The following is a 15082-nucleotide window of genomic DNA, read 5'->3' as shown; positions in this document are numbered from 1 at the left end:
GATACAGGTGACACCTGTCCACTCTGGGGACAGAGGGTGAACAAATTGGCATAAATATAGGAAGTCTTTGATTCAAAATAAGGGTGAGGCAAAACTGTTTATCACAGTAAGAGTTGATCAACCACAGGAAGTCTGTCTTGTGAAGGAGTTAGGTTTCCATTGCAGGGAGGGTTCAATGGTGGCTGCTGATCCCCCTCTCTGAGAGGCTTCAGGGAGAGCCCTTCTCTGGGTGAACTGCCACTGCTCAACTCTGGTTGGGGGACGAAGGCATTACTCCAGTTTTTTTCTTCTTTTCAAACCCTGTTCCTATCCCCTGTCATCTTTACTTCCTTTCTATCTCATTTCATCTTCTGAATTCTTTTAAAAAGTTAAAAAAAAATTTTAATGTTTATTTTTGAGAGAGAGAGAGAGCGAGAGCGCAAACCTGAGCGTAAGTGGGGGAGGGGCAGAGAGAGAGGGAGACACAGAACCTGAAGCAGGCTCCAGGCTCTGAGCTGTCAGCACAGAGCCTGACTTAAGGCTTGAACCCATGAACCACGAGATCATGACTTGAGCTGAAGTGGGATGCTTAACTGACTGAGCCACCCAGGTGCCCTTATTTTAAAAATTAAAAAAAAAGTTTATCATTTATTTTGAAAGAGAATGGGAGAGGGGCAGAGAGAGAGAGAGAGAGAGAGAGAGAGAGAGAGGGAGAGAATCCTAAGCAGGCTGTGCACTGACAGCACAGATCCTGATGCGGGGCTCAATCCCATGTATCGTTGAGATCACTACTTCAGCCAAAACCAAGAGTTCGATGCTTAACCAACTGCGCCACCCAGGCGCCCCCATCTGGGTTCTTAATAGCTCATGCCATGTCTGTCAGGGATAATGATACTTAGGGTCCACCTGCTGACTTGATCGATGCTGGTAACAAGTGACTTGTCTGGAATCTGCTGACCATACAGGCATCAAGCCCATCCTGCTGATTTTTTTCTATGGAGACAGTTCTCCCTCCAGCAAGTGTGTGAGTTTGTGAGTGTGTGTGTGTGTGTGTGTGTGTGTGTGTGTGTGTGTGTGAGAGAGAGAGAGAGAGAGAGAGAGAGAGAGAGAGAGATACTTGTGCTTGTACATGAGTATGACTGTTGTAACTGGAGTTGCAGCTCAAAGGAAAAGAAAAGCAGTTTGCTCAGTGGGGTATGTGAATGGAGGGGTAGCTGTGGCCTTGGTTACCAGGGAAGACTAGTCGGCCCTCTTGTCTCCTGCCTCCTTTCCCCCCTCCTCCATATTCCCCCTAGCCCCAGGCTCACTCCTTCAGGTTAATTTCCCTGGCTGCAGCTGTGACTCCCTCCTCCTCCTCCTCCCCTTTCCCTCCCCTCTCCATCTACCACACACACAGGCTTTGAGTTATGTGCCTCCTGTTCTAATGAGATAAACAACATAACTCTCACGGGGCTGTGCTCGTCCCTCTATAAGTGGAACTCCAGGGCTGAATGCATTGGCCCTATAAAGGCACCCTGGTGCTTGCCAGCCTAGGGAGGAGGGCAAGGAAGGGGGGCTAGAACCTCGAGAGAGTTCTTGGGGTCATTTGCTTGTTGAGATGAGGTGGAGTCAAAGCAGACATCAAAGAGAGGCCTATTTCTACCCTCATGGCTAGAGGAGCAAAGAGCAGCATGGGCATGTGGGGTGGGGGCTTTGTCATGCCACATGGCCATAGAGTCCAGATTCGTCTATGTCCGCTAACTCATGATAATTAATAACTGACGTTTGCACAAGGCTTCATGGTTATAAAGAGCTTCTTCTTGAATATAAGCGAATGCCTACAACAGCCCCTGTAAGGTAGGTACTATTAACACTCTTGTCTAATGGGCAAGGAGACAGGGTCAGAAATGTGTGGTGATATTTCCAAGGTTACAGGATTGGTGGTAGGAGGACTCATGCTCTTCCTCTGCATCACAGGGCTTCTGTAATCCATCAGAGAAAGTTAAAGAATGAAATAAAAATAGTCCCATCTCCTGGCCATTCGGACTACTTAATCCCAGGAGAGCGAGTGGGTCTGCAGCTATAAACGGAGGGGCCCGAGGCTGCCTTGGTGTTGCTGACCAACACGTGCAGTGACCACAGTCTCAGGGAGGGCATAGGCCCTTGGGCAAGTGTTGACAATTTTGACCTCTTGTCATTTAGATCTTTTGAGAGTGCTGGTCTGGACCAGTCCCTTCTTACTCACCTGCTTTTGGTCAGGTTGGAAATACTTTGAAGCAGCCTGTGGGGCAAGAAGGAGCCTAAGGCATAGAGACTGCCATCTTGGGGTGGATTCTGTGCTCACTTCTGAGCCTGCCTCTGGGGTCCCTCTTGGATGGTTTGAATGTGGGTGGATGAGTCTCCTGGAACCAGGAATAGTAGGTCATTCACTTTCTGCATTTCTGAATCTGATTCAGTTCTGGTTAAATTTATTGGTAAGTACTTCTTGAGGTGCCTACCGGGTACTGTGCTAAGTACTGGGGATACCAGAGATGGGCACGGTTCCTGTCATTCTGGATTTTATAAAACGAGTAGGGGAGACATTCTAGTAAGCAGGCAATTAATGACAACACCTTGGGGGAAACACTGGGAACCTTGAGACACTTTAGAGAAGGCCATTTAACCAGTTTTGGTATATCAGAGAGAACATCTAGGCAGTAACTAGATGATGCTTAGACATCCAGAGGTCCTTGGTCAGACATTGGAACAATCTATAAGGTTCTTGAAAAAATAGTTGTCCCAATTCTCCCACCCACTTAAATCCAGATTGGGTAGGTCTGGCATGAATTTTTGGTCTTGAGGTTATTAAGAAGTTCTCCAGGTAAGGGCACCTGGGTGGCTCAGTTGGTTAAGCATCCAGCTCTTGGTTTTGGCTTAGGTCACGATCTCGCGGTTTCATGGGTGTGTTTGAGCCCCATGTCGGGCTCTGTGCTGGCAGCATGGATCCTGCTTGGGATCCTCTCTCTCCCCCTCTCTCTGCCCCTCCCCCATCGCACTATTTCTCAAAATAAATACATAAACTTAAAGAAAATTAAAAAAAAGAAGTTCTCCTTGTAATTTTTGGGTTTAATCTGGATTAAGAATCACTAACCCAATGTTATATTTAAGTGATGGATCACTAAATTCTATTCCTGAAATCATTATTACACTTTGTTAACTAACTTGGATTTAAATAAAAAAATAAATTAATTTAAAAAATATACTAAGAACAGAATCTCAATACATTTAATTTGTGCTTAATACTTACATTATGTAGACATAATACTGAACATAACTGAATAATAAGCTGCTATAGTTATAATTGATTTCTGTGTTCTTTATTATTATTATTTTATTGAGGTATAACTGATAAATAGAATTGTAAGATATTTAAAGTGTAAAAAAAAAAAAGAATCACTAACCCAAGATGAGTAGGGATTGGTGGGACCTGTTTATGGGATGCAGAGTACTGGGTCAGCCTTTGTACTTGGCCTTTGTTGGGATCATGGGGAATACCAGGCTTAGAGGTGGCTCAAACTTTTTGGGAAGACATCAGAATCAATGCAGCCATACAGGAGTTCTAGGATCAGAGGTGATAGGATTATGGAGTGAATCACATCAAAAACATTGAACTATTCCCAGTGATGCCTTCCCTCAAAGAGAGGTCAAAACTGGACCTTCCATGGGAGGGAGAGCAGCCTTACTGTGATTCATTTAATCTTCTCCAAATCAACCAGAAGTCTGGTCCTCAGAGAACGGGGAGCTCAGAGCTTCTGGATCCTCCCACTGTGCAGAAGCTATGAAGCTATCAACAAAATTAACTATTGGGATGACTCTTGGACACAACAAGTCCTTAGCTCATGACACCAGAGATTTTTCTGGAGCCTCTAGGCTCTATGACCCTTGATGGTTTCTGAGAACCAAAATGGGGAGGGGTAGGGACCTTCAGCTGCTTCACAGACTTACAACCTGTGGGAACAGCTGTGCAATTAAAAATGAAACTTAGCACATAAAGAGAATTTGAAAATTTTGGTTCCTTTAGTACTGGAATGGTTGTCTCTGCTTTGGAACCCAAACAAATAAATGGGTAGAGATGACTAGTAAAAATGAGAAATGAATAATTGGATATATAGCAATGAAATTTTTGTAGATTTTCTCTACAAATGGTCCCCAAATGGCAGACAGCAGATGGAAATAGGGTCCTGATATTTTCTAAGCCCCGTGGTCCTAGGTCTAGGAAATGGCCTCCTCACATAGGTCTGACAGTTGTCACATGCCACATTTATCTACAGAAGACTGAGTTGTGACTAATTAAATGAAGCTGGAATGTATTCATTCACTCACTCATTCATTCAGCACATGTTTAGTTTGATTCTTCTATGTGTCAGGCACAGATCTAGTTCTGGGGATTCTGATGAAAATAAGATAAAGTCCCTGTTGTCACCAGGCTTTTTACTCTAGCAGGAGTGGACTGCTTGACTTGCTGGTTTCTTTTGGGTGTATCAGGCAGTTTTTTTAGTCTGCACATTGCCTAACTAGTCTTAAGCCCTCCTCCCTCTCCTCCCAGCCTCCACCCCCATCTTTTTTTTTTTTTTTTTTTTTTTGGAATAGACCGTTGTCTACTGTGGAAGGTCCACATTCCTCCAACGCCTCTGGCTACCACACTATGTGCCACAGGAGCCATAAGACTGTGGTCTGATAAGCAGGAAGGATCCTCATGGGGTGGTTGGTATGACAGATGATGCTGGTGTGGAACTTTGTTGCCAGAGTTCAAATCTAAATGGAGACTCTTGAGAGACAGTATGGTTAGTATATAAGCCCAGCCACTGGACTCTTGTCCATTTCTTCCTGTAAGGCCCAGGCAAGGGGGCAGGGTTGTACATGTATCTGGGCTCTGCAGGAATGAGTCCGGAGCATGGTCACCAGAGTAGGCTTATATTCTGATGGGGGTTGCTTAGGGCTCCCATTGGCTTTAGCAAGCTGCCAGCAGCTAACAGTGGGTGGAGAAAGCCAGTAGGTAGGAAATCTGGCTCCTTGATCCTGGTTTTCTTGAAATGCTTCTCAATCCAGGCTGTCGATAGGTAGGCAGATTGACTTCTGCTGCTTTGCCTTGAAGGGAACCTCCTTAACCTGGACCTGGATAGAGGAGCAGTTGATGGGTAATACCTAGGGGTCCATTGCCTTGGAAACACTGCAGTGCAGTTAAATCTGGAAAGGTCCCTCTGATTTCCCAGACCAGGAGATCTGAACTGTCTTAGTCATGGTGATGGCGTAGGCTTACTGGGACAGCATGGTGGAGTAGACAGAGCAAGTGTCCTGGGGTCAGATGACCTAATACTGCTTGTGCTCTACCATTAACCAGCTTTGTGACCTTAAGTCACTTTACCTTTCTGGGCTTCAGTTTCCTTTCACTGTGAGTGAGAGGGTCAGACAAGGAATTTTCCAAGGCGCCTTCTAGCCTGGAGCCCTTAACCTTTATGCTGTCTCTATCCACAGGCCTCGCTCCGGGCCAGCTATACACATACCCTGCTCGTTGCTGGCGTAAGAAGAGACGATTGCATCCACCTGAGGATCCAAAGCTTCGGCTGCTGGAAATAAAACCTGGTCAGTGCCCTCTGAATCTTGGTTGGGCCCATGGTGGGAGAGGTGGGAGAAGGCTGGGCTGGCCCAGGACAAGTTTGCTTTGCTCCTTTGTCTATAGAACTGAGTTCTCTGGGAGGCTGAACCTGCCCCGTGGTGCCCAAAGGTGTTCCTCTGTGCCTTCTCTCATATGTAAACATGTGTATGTGTTCACCTGAGTGTCTCTTTCCTGTGGTGTCTTGTGCCTTCTCTTTCCTCTAGTCTCCCTCTTGCCACTCCTTGGAGTAAAGCAAGCCGGCAAGGGTGGGAACAGACCCATGAGGAATGCCTTTCCAGACTAGAGCCGAAGGAGCTATAGCTCCTTTGGGTTGTGTGACACATCTTGTGGCCTCAAGTGAAGAAACCTTGTTCTAGCTTCTGTGTTTCTAAGGAGGGCATACCCCCCGCCCCCTTAGTGTGAATGAACTTCAGGAGCTTCTTACCTGAGAAGGGCCACTTGCTAAAAATAGAACCCATCTTGGGCATGGAAATGGAAGAGTCTGAGTTCAAAATTTGCCTCTTGGTGATTGCTTGTGGCCACGCAGAAGGCTTGGTTAGTTTTCTTGACTACTGATCTGTTATAACCCTTCTGACTAGACGGCCATCTTCAAAAAAAATTTTTTTTAATGTTTATTTGTTTTTGAGAGAAAGAGAGAGAGAGAGAGAGAGAGAGACAGAGACAGAGTGTGAGCAGGGAAGGGGCAGAGAGAGAGGGAGACACAGAATCTGAAGCAGGCTCCAGGTTCTGTGTTGTCAGCACAGAGCCCAATGCAGGGCTTGAACCTGCGGACCGCAAGATCATGACATGAGCTGAAGTTGGATGCTTAAGCGACTGAGCCACCCAGGCGCCCCTAGATGGCCATCTTCAGACCTGGGTCTGAGTTGCAGAAAGGCCAAGTGATTGCCTTGGGTCTTCAGCCTTAAAGGAACCTCTGGTTTTGGAGGTGCAAGGGCTGCAAAGTGTCTCAGGCTGGTGTGAACAATGCTGTTCAGTGGAACAAAGGCACAGCTGGCATTTCCCCTCACCAAATAATACAGACATGGCTGCCTTAGGTTACTAGGCTGCCCAAGGTTACTTCACTCCTGCCTTTCCACACTGACGTCTGAGGCTGTGTTTTCTCTGCAAAATCTCTTTTTACAGTTGCATGGGATGCTTTCGCTCCCGGTTCTATGGTTAAGCCTGTATTGATTGTTTATTTTAACCCAGATTTCATTCTTGTAGAAGTTTTATTTGTTAGAGATGGGGGTGGGGTGGGGACTAGGGTTTTCAGTGAGCTCCATCCAAGATTTCAATGGCCCTGCAGAATTTACAGACCCTTGCAGACACTTCAGGGTGATGACTGAGGTCGTTCCAAACTTCCCGAGGTGCAGGTTATAGGAGAGCCAAGTCTCCCCCAGCGGTATAATCTAATGGAAAGATAACGCAAGCCACATGTATCATTGTATACTTTCTAGTAGCCACACTGAACAAAGGAGAAAGAAACAGGTGAAGTTAATTTTAAGTATGGATTATATTCAACCTAAGATGGCCATAATATTATCATTTTAGCATGTAATCAATGTAGAAATTATGAGTCAAGACATTTTACATTTTTTTCTTGTATTGTTTTTTTTTTTTTTTTTTTTTTTTTAACTCCAGTGTTATATTTTACATGTTTAGTGCATCTCGTTGCAGACTAGCCACATTTCAAGCGCTCGGTTATCACACGTGGCTGGTTGTGCCCATATTGGTTGGAGTGGTTCTAGAACTACACTCACAGTGTGCTCTTGATTGGCAGCACAGCATCCCCAGGGAGGTTGGGACAGATGTCGAATCTTGGGCCTCACCCCAGACCTGCTAAATCAGAATCTGCATTTTACCACATCCCCAGGACTGCGTTCCCACGAGGCACACTGAAGTTTGGGAAACAGTGGTTTTAAAATGCTTTAAAGGTGGCCAGACCACAGGTTGGCATGGCATGACTTCACATCATCCGTGTTTCTTTATTAAACCTGAATAATTGTTGATATGAACAATTTATTGTGGAGGTGGGGACGTCCTCCTTCTTTGTTCCAGAATCATCCATCCTGTTCTTCTGGAAGTGCCATGGATGAGTGAGGTGGTAATCCCTGACTCGGTCCTTGCCTGGACCAATTGAATTCTACCCCACTCAGAGCTTTGCAGTAGGTGCTGTAGCCAGAGGCTGAGTACGTGCTGGGTTGGCTGTGCGGATTTTGAAGGGAGGGTGTTATTTAGGTGTTTTGTCACCAGCTGGATGTGTCTCCATGTTGGAGTACATGTGGACCCTCTGGGTATATTTCCCCATCAGTTAATCAGAGGTACCAGGTTTTTGAGATTCTTTAAGAGATTTTCTATGCACACACCAAGAAGTACATCCATATGACCTTTTCCTCGTCTTTTGACCCAGCACAGCCACCTTGCATTTTGCCCATTCCATTTAAAAATGTGCCTCAGGCATTGGCCATATCAACATATAAGGAATTTCCTCATTCCATTTTTACAGTTACACAATATTCCATTGTATGAATATACCATAGCTATTTAACCAGGCCCTCTCAGTTTTTGTTTCTAATTTTCCCAATTTAATCGGAGATGTGGTAAGCATTTTCATGTTCATATATGAATTCATATTAAATTTCCTATGTGAGGCTATCTCCTACATAATTTGTTAGTTTAAAAGATTTTATTACAAATACTTGACATTAATTTTTAATTGTTAATCTTTACTCTTAACATTTGTATAGAAAGTCTTTCTTAAGACCACTTTGTATTAGACTAATTGGATTGTCTTTTATGGGACCAAAGATATTTCGCGCTATAAAATAACTCAGACAGCATTAACTCCAATTACCTATTTTGAGAGGTCCAGGCAGGTTAGGAGACGTACTCAAAGTCACACAGCAATTCCTGTGGGAATATGCATAGAATCCACATTGGTTGATTTCTCTGTTCAGTGCTTTTTTTCTGCTTCTTCATGCCCTCAGAGGTATACTAACTTAAAAAAAAATCCCTTAAAAACTTTATTTTATGATTATGAAACTAACATATAAGTGATTAAAATGCATCCAAGAGATAGTTGGAATTCCCCTTTAGTAATAAATGTCAGATGCACAAATCAAACTAGCCTAAGGAAAAAAATAGGGAAGTTGGTTCATATAACAGTAAATCTCAGAGTTGTGCTGGTTTCAGGCATAGCTGTATCCAGGGGCTCAAACATTGAAGTGAGGGCTCTGTGTCTCTTTCCACCTCTAACTCTCGTCTCCTTGTGGGGGAGACAAGGTGGCCATCAGCAGCCCCAGGCCCAGCACTCATTACACTCAGCAGAAAGCAGTCCCCTTCGAGAGCTGTGGCAGAGAAGTGGCGGGAAGGACTGATTAGCTGGCTGAGTTTATGTCTGCCCTACCAATCACTGCCACCCAGGGGATGGAGAACCCTGATTGAATCATCATCGTCATTATCATAACCAGTGTCTGAACAGCACACTGTAATTTACAAAGCCCTTTACAAAGCATTTTCATTTATAGCATTTCCTTTGGTCCCTACCAGAGCCCTGGGAGGTGGAGAAGGAAGGAAGGGATAAAAGTGGAATAAGCCTACTTTATATGTTAGGGAAATCAGGCTGTGGGCAGAGCCAAGGAAGGTTTACTGTGCTGCTCACATATCTGGGAACTGACAGTCTCATTGTTGGTGAGACTGAGTAAGAAGTTATTTTATGAGTGTCTGGCCCTTTTGTCTACAGACATTTACTTTGAGCACACTGGCCTCCCAGTGGCTGACTGTGGAGCAGCTGGCATCACAGCTGGCTTTGGACTTGCCCCATCCTTGGGCCTGCCATGACCTGTAGGGGGTGGGAAAAGGAAGAATCCTAGGGCTGGTGGTTTGCTGGGGCCAAGTACCCACCAGTGCCTCATGTCCTCATATCTGTCTACGATTATTTGAAACATTTCCTTGGACTCTGCCCTCATGCTTGGGGCAGAGGCTGAGGTGGCTGTTCCAGATCTCAGGGTGGTGAAGACCCAGAGCCCAAGTCAGCTAGGGTCCGATGGGAGGGCCCTCTCTGGAAAAAGTGAGCACCAGCTTGTTGAGGATGTGCCCTCCGAGGCGTAACCATATCCCGATGTGGCAAAAGATCCTAAGTAAGTTGGGCTCACCCAAGGCAGGCTCATTCTCCCGTGCCAGAATCCAGGCTGGCAGTAAACATCCAGGCCTGGAATAAATAACTTTTCGAATGACAGAGCTCTTTCTCAGATGAACTGGTTTCTCCTCTTTGGGGGATCAGATCTACTGCTAAGCCAGCTAAAAACAAAAACCGCAATGCCTTGGGCCAAAAGTGTGTCATTTCCATATACTGTTCTGAGTCCCGACTCCTGGGGCCAGGCTTTCAGGCTGTACCACCACACCAGCCTGCCACCACAGGTTGTGAATGAAGATGCCAGGAGAGTGCCTGAGAGTAGGTGATAAGGAACCTAAGCCTCGGACCTCAAAGCGTCAGGGTCCATCTAGAGAATGCTAAGCAGCGTGTATCATTCTCTTCCTAGAGGCAGCTCCCATTTGAAATGGAATTTTTCACACAAGCCAAAATGTCAGAAAAGGGCCTTCATCCAGGGCCTCAGCTAGCCCGGATGGCATCTTTGTGCAGCAGTAGAAGGCGCCCCCTCTGGGCGGACATTTATAAAAAATGATGTCCCTTTTGGTGGGTTAGTAGAGCTCAAGCTGGATCTCAGCCACTCTCTGTCTGTCCCCTTGGCAGGTCCCCACCTTTCAGCGGCTCTGCCTCATCGTTTATAAAATGCAGTTTCCAGCTGAGAGGACTCTTTCCCTTTTTTTGGATATTATGTCTTCCCCAGCACCGGGTCAACTTGGACAATATTGTAAAATGACTGTCTCTTATTTTTACTCCTTTTGATTTGGGTTCAAAGAGAATGAGGTGTTTTGGCAGGTAGTTTTGAAGGTGACTCAGAGTAGAGTCATGGTCAGAGTCCCCGGACCATTTGCCGCAAATTCCTAGAAGGTGAGGACAGTCAGGTGGGGTGAACGAAGGCCCACCTTCCCAGGGACAGAGGAGAAGCTGAAAGAAACAGAGATGGGGAGAAAGGCTAGGGATTGCCTCTCTTCGACACACTGCAGTGGAATTAGGTATAACCTTGTTGAAGGTCAATGCTTAGTACCTATCAGTATTTAAAACGCCCATGCCCTTTGACCTAGAAATTCTGCTGCTAGGAATTCATCCTATAAATAAATAGATACTCCCAGTGTGTAAGGTCACCCATTGTGACATTGTTCATAACAGCAACAACGACAACAAAGAATGGGAACAACCAGAAGGTCCATTGATAGTGGACTAGTTAAATATATGGTACATTCATAAAATGCAATACTCTTTTGCCTTTTAAAGAAATGAGTAGGAAAAAAATGGAAGGATGTCGAAGATATACTACTAAGTGGAAAAAGAAAAGCAAATTGCACAACATTATGTGTAATCCTTTTTGGGCAAACCTTGCTGAAAATCGATAATCAATTTGTCCAACCTGAGCTGAATCTCTTTAAATTTATGGAAACTAGAAGACTAAGTTTATGTTGAAAGAAAACCAATGAATGAACCAATCAATCCTTGGCACCCCTCCACCACCCAGCCCCCGTGATGCCATCCTCTCGTCTCTCTTCCCTCCCAGTCTCCTGCTGTGAGTCTCCTGAGGTCCCCTTGACAAGCTCCAGGAACGTGGTTATGTCTGTGACACTTGGAGCCTCCCTTGGGCTCCACCGTCAGCACCCTCATTTCCTTGGGGGAGAGGGAGAGGAGTTCCCCTGATTTGTGAGAGATGGGGGCACTGGCCCGGAGCAGAATTGTCTCAAGGCACGAGTTTCCTTCCATGTCAGTCCCCCCTATGGATAATGAGGAGATGCCACAAGCAATTTATCATGCCAACACCCAGCTTGTACCTCTTGTCTTCCTTTGTGTCTCTGCCTGAATCCTGCCAGCGGTGGGCAGCTTTCAGTAACAGAGGCCATCAGGTAAGAGTTGTCCTTGACCTCAGGTCTGCAGAGCTGAGAGCTCTGTCAGGAAGCCGGGTCGGGGCAAGGGGAGAGGGTATAGATCCCAGAATCTTGAGGGCCCCTGGAGAAGGTCTGAGGACAGGGCTATAGAACCACCTACCTGTGGTTCAGCCCCCGCCAAAGCACAGAGCTCATCTGGGCTGAGGCCACATCTCAGGACAGGGAGTGGGGAGGTGATCATGGCTGCCGCTCAGTCACTGTTCAGAGTGAAGTTACACACTGTTGGGCACACTCATCCTGCTGCTCTCATCCCATCTCCCACGGTGTGAATATGCCATCCTGCCTGCGTTTCTTTACTACTTGCTGAAAATAAAAATGTGTCTGTGTGCGGGGTGGGATGGGGCTGAGAGCGGGGGAGAGCTCTCTGGGACTTGAAAACATTCTGTGTCCCTGGACCTATGTGTTTCTCACGCCTAACATCACCCCTCCAATCTGTCTTGAATAAATATCTTGCAACCTCCTACTTGCCTGGGCGTCTGAAGGACAACACATACAACATTATTTCTCTCCGCTGACTGACAATGGAGTTCAGTGTTCCCTGCAGCTTGCACTTGGCTGCAGAGGCGAATGCAAGGTGTTTCAAGGCGCAGCCATCACAATTCGTGCAACATGAGGACTGGAGCAGAGGCCTGGTGCCAGAGAGGGGCCTCCCCTGGACCATTTCCCCAAGAATGGAGCTCTGTCCTTGCGAAGGGGGAGCCGAGCTGGCAGGAGAGAAAGGTGGATAGTAAATATCCACCAGAAGGCCCTGAAGCAGGGCAGATGTTGGGCAAAAGCCAGCTGATTAAAAAAGAGGCCTTTAACTCCATTTTGTGCGTGTGTGTGTGTGTGTGTGTGTGTGTGTGTGTTTGAATGAAGAAAAGAAAAAGGCTGGGAACAAACTTTTACTTGTGTTTCTCTGGATTAAATGCTTGGATGGTCTGCTTAGATCAATTTAGCATCTTCCAACCCCAGACCTCTTGGTCCCCCTGGTCTAGGGCAGATTTTACCTTCGTTTCAGAGGTTGGGGAACTGTGGCACTGAATCAGGAAGTTAATTTCCCAGGGGGTATCAGCGGTGAAGCCAGGGAGAGAACCCTAAGGGGGAGCCTGTTGGAACTGGTGCCATGTCGCTCCAGGACCCAGCACACACATTCATGGCGGTGTCCTCAGACCAAGAGTTCTTTTCCGCCAGATGTTCATTCTGCTCCCGGAATGTACCTGAGGCCTTGTAAATCCCTTCTGCTTCAGCATACTTGGGGAGCAACATGGCTCTCTGCCACCCTTGCCAAATTCCAAGGGTGATGGGAGGGAAGGCAGCCAGGAATAATAGGGTGTTCTGGTTATTTCTCCTGTGTGTGTGTGTATGTGTGTGTGTGTGTGTGTGTGTGTGTGTGTGTGTGTGTGTTTTGCCTTTGGCAGCCACTCAATGACTGGGGATGAATGACCAGGATAGTCATCACCACACGTTGTTGGGGGAGCATGAGCGGAAGGGCAGGAACCCTGGGGGGATGGTAGCCCCGGGTGCCTCAAAGAAGAGCGTGTCCTAGCAGACCAACAAGCAAGTCACAGAGATCCTCAGGAAGGTGCTTCCAAGTGGGGGCCGTCTAGGCAACGGGGCTTGAGTCCTGCCTGCTTGGGCAGGGGTTGGGGGGGTGCTGCTTCGCCTGCCTAGGGTGCTGTCCCTGCCACACTGAACCGCCAGAACTCTCCAGATGGGAGCAGGCTGCGGCCAACTTCCCCAGCTTTTGCAAATCCTGCATCTTAATTAGTTCCCTACTGCTTCTGTACATGGCCCACATTTTAATAGTCTCCAGGCTTCTTCCACCATTTGCTCTCTGATGTTCGGTGTGATTTCTCTTCTCCTCGAGACAGTCCCCCTGATTCCTCCAGCACCCTCCCGGTCCGGGAACAACTTAAGGAACGCCGATGTGCCAAGCATGTAGCCCGAGATTGATGAGCCTGTCAGCTGGCTCCCTCTGCCCCTCGCCCTCCCTCCTTCCCGGGTGCTCCTCACGGGGATGAGCCAGGCGGGGGTGGGCGAGATGGGAGGCGAAGGAAGGGACCCGTGGAGCCCCCGGCCAGGTGTGAGCCAGTGGACACCGTGACCTTCTCCTGGCCCGCAGAGGAGTCTGGCTGTGTCCTTCCAAGGGAGAAGGACGCTCCGGCTCCCACCCACATCTGTCAGTGCTTATCTGGCTCCGCACGGGGGGTGCCTGAGCTTGGTACAGCTGGGAGAATGGATGCCTTCAAGTGCATCAGGGGGAAATGACCAGTCATTTATCTCCTTCCTGCGGTGTCAGAGCCCGCAGCCATCCATCCTGGAGGCTTGCAACGGCAGCTTCTTCAGCTCGCGTTGGCCTCAGGAGCAGGAGGGCCAGGGAGAGGTGGGCAGGCCGCTGCGGACCCCATACTCCTGTTGCCTTCCTGGCGGTCTGGGGGGACCAAGCCTGGGCCATCTCAGCACTGCTTGCATTCCACAGGACTGTGGGAGCTGGGTCTGGCAGCGGACACGGGTGGCAGCTGGGAGTGGGCTGGATGGTGTGCAGAGCTGCTGTTGACTTTCCACGGTCACCTTTGCCATCCCGCCCCGCAGAACCGTGTTCAGAGCATGGGTCAGGACCGAGGAGCCGCCCTGTGTCGCATTGCCCATTCACTGGGGTCTCTCCCCGCCAGAAGGTACACGCTTTGAGGGCAGGGACCCACCTGTTTCTTCATCTGCGTTCCTAGTGCCTAGCACCAGGCTTGGCACATAGCAGGTGGATGGGAAAGATTTATTCAAGGGATAGAAGAAAGAAAGGTGCCCAATGTTTGATGTTAGTCTCGGAGAACATGGTTTATCTCTCGGCACCCCCATTTCACAGATGAGGAACACCGAGCAGAACCCCGTGGCAGCTGACCTGGGCTTCCCTTCCAGATCCTGGCCTGGCAAGTGGAGCTTTTGCCATCTTGCCTCTCTTTGATTTTAGGCCGTAGGGGCCTTCGCTATGCCCTACAGCTGTGCTCTGCAGGATAAAAGATACCAAACAGAGATCCCAAGGCCTGGGTTCAAGTCCAGACCCCTCTACCTACTGGCTGTGTGATTTGGGGCAGTTACCTAAGGACTCTGGCCTTCGTTCTTCATCTGTGAAATGCACACCATGGTGGCTGTTCAGCTCACGTCACCGCACTGTTCTGAGGGTCACAAGGGAGGGTGGGCCTGGAGGGCTTCCACTGCGATGCCATCTGGGCTGCATTGCTGGGTGGGCCGAGGGGGGCTCCGCTAACACTGTGTCTGTCTCTAGCCTGTTGCGGGAGTCACTGCCCAGCTCAAAGAGTGTGTGCTGTCTGGCCTGGAATGGGACTGCATTCTGCCTTTGAGCCTTTTAAAAAGCCCCAAGTCTGGTACCTTCTACACTGAGGTACCCAAGCTTGCAAAACTTGCCTCTTATGTCCCAGAACTCTGGGATCTGTT

At 47.9% G+C, this 15082-nt stretch overlaps 1 protein-coding gene across 10 annotated transcripts in view; it reads left to right on the top strand.

The window, feature by feature from the left end:
• The window catches only part of DPF3 (double PHD fingers 3), a 303761-nt gene that overhangs the window by 162803 nt on the left and 125876 nt on the right, over window positions 1-15082 (top strand). For all 10 annotated transcript variants that reach the window (XR_009605553.3, XM_060617356.3, XM_060617353.3 and 7 more), the window contains one exon: window positions 5473-5580. Coding sequence is in view for 9 of the 10 variants with exons in the window: in XM_060617356.3 (XP_060473339.2) it covers window positions 5473-5580 (108 nt within the window). In the remaining variant the exon portion in view is untranslated. The remainder of the gene's footprint in view (window positions 1-5472; window positions 5581-15082) is intronic.

Source organism: Panthera onca, chromosome B3 (assembly GCF_046562875.1).
Source record: "Panthera onca isolate mPanOnc1 chromosome B3, mPanOnc1 haplotype 2, whole genome shotgun sequence".
Classification (NCBI taxonomy): Eukaryota; Metazoa; Chordata; class Mammalia; order Carnivora; family Felidae; genus Panthera; species Panthera onca.
The sequence above is the reverse complement of the archived record's forward strand: the minus strand, read 5'-3'. Positions and strand labels throughout refer to the sequence as shown.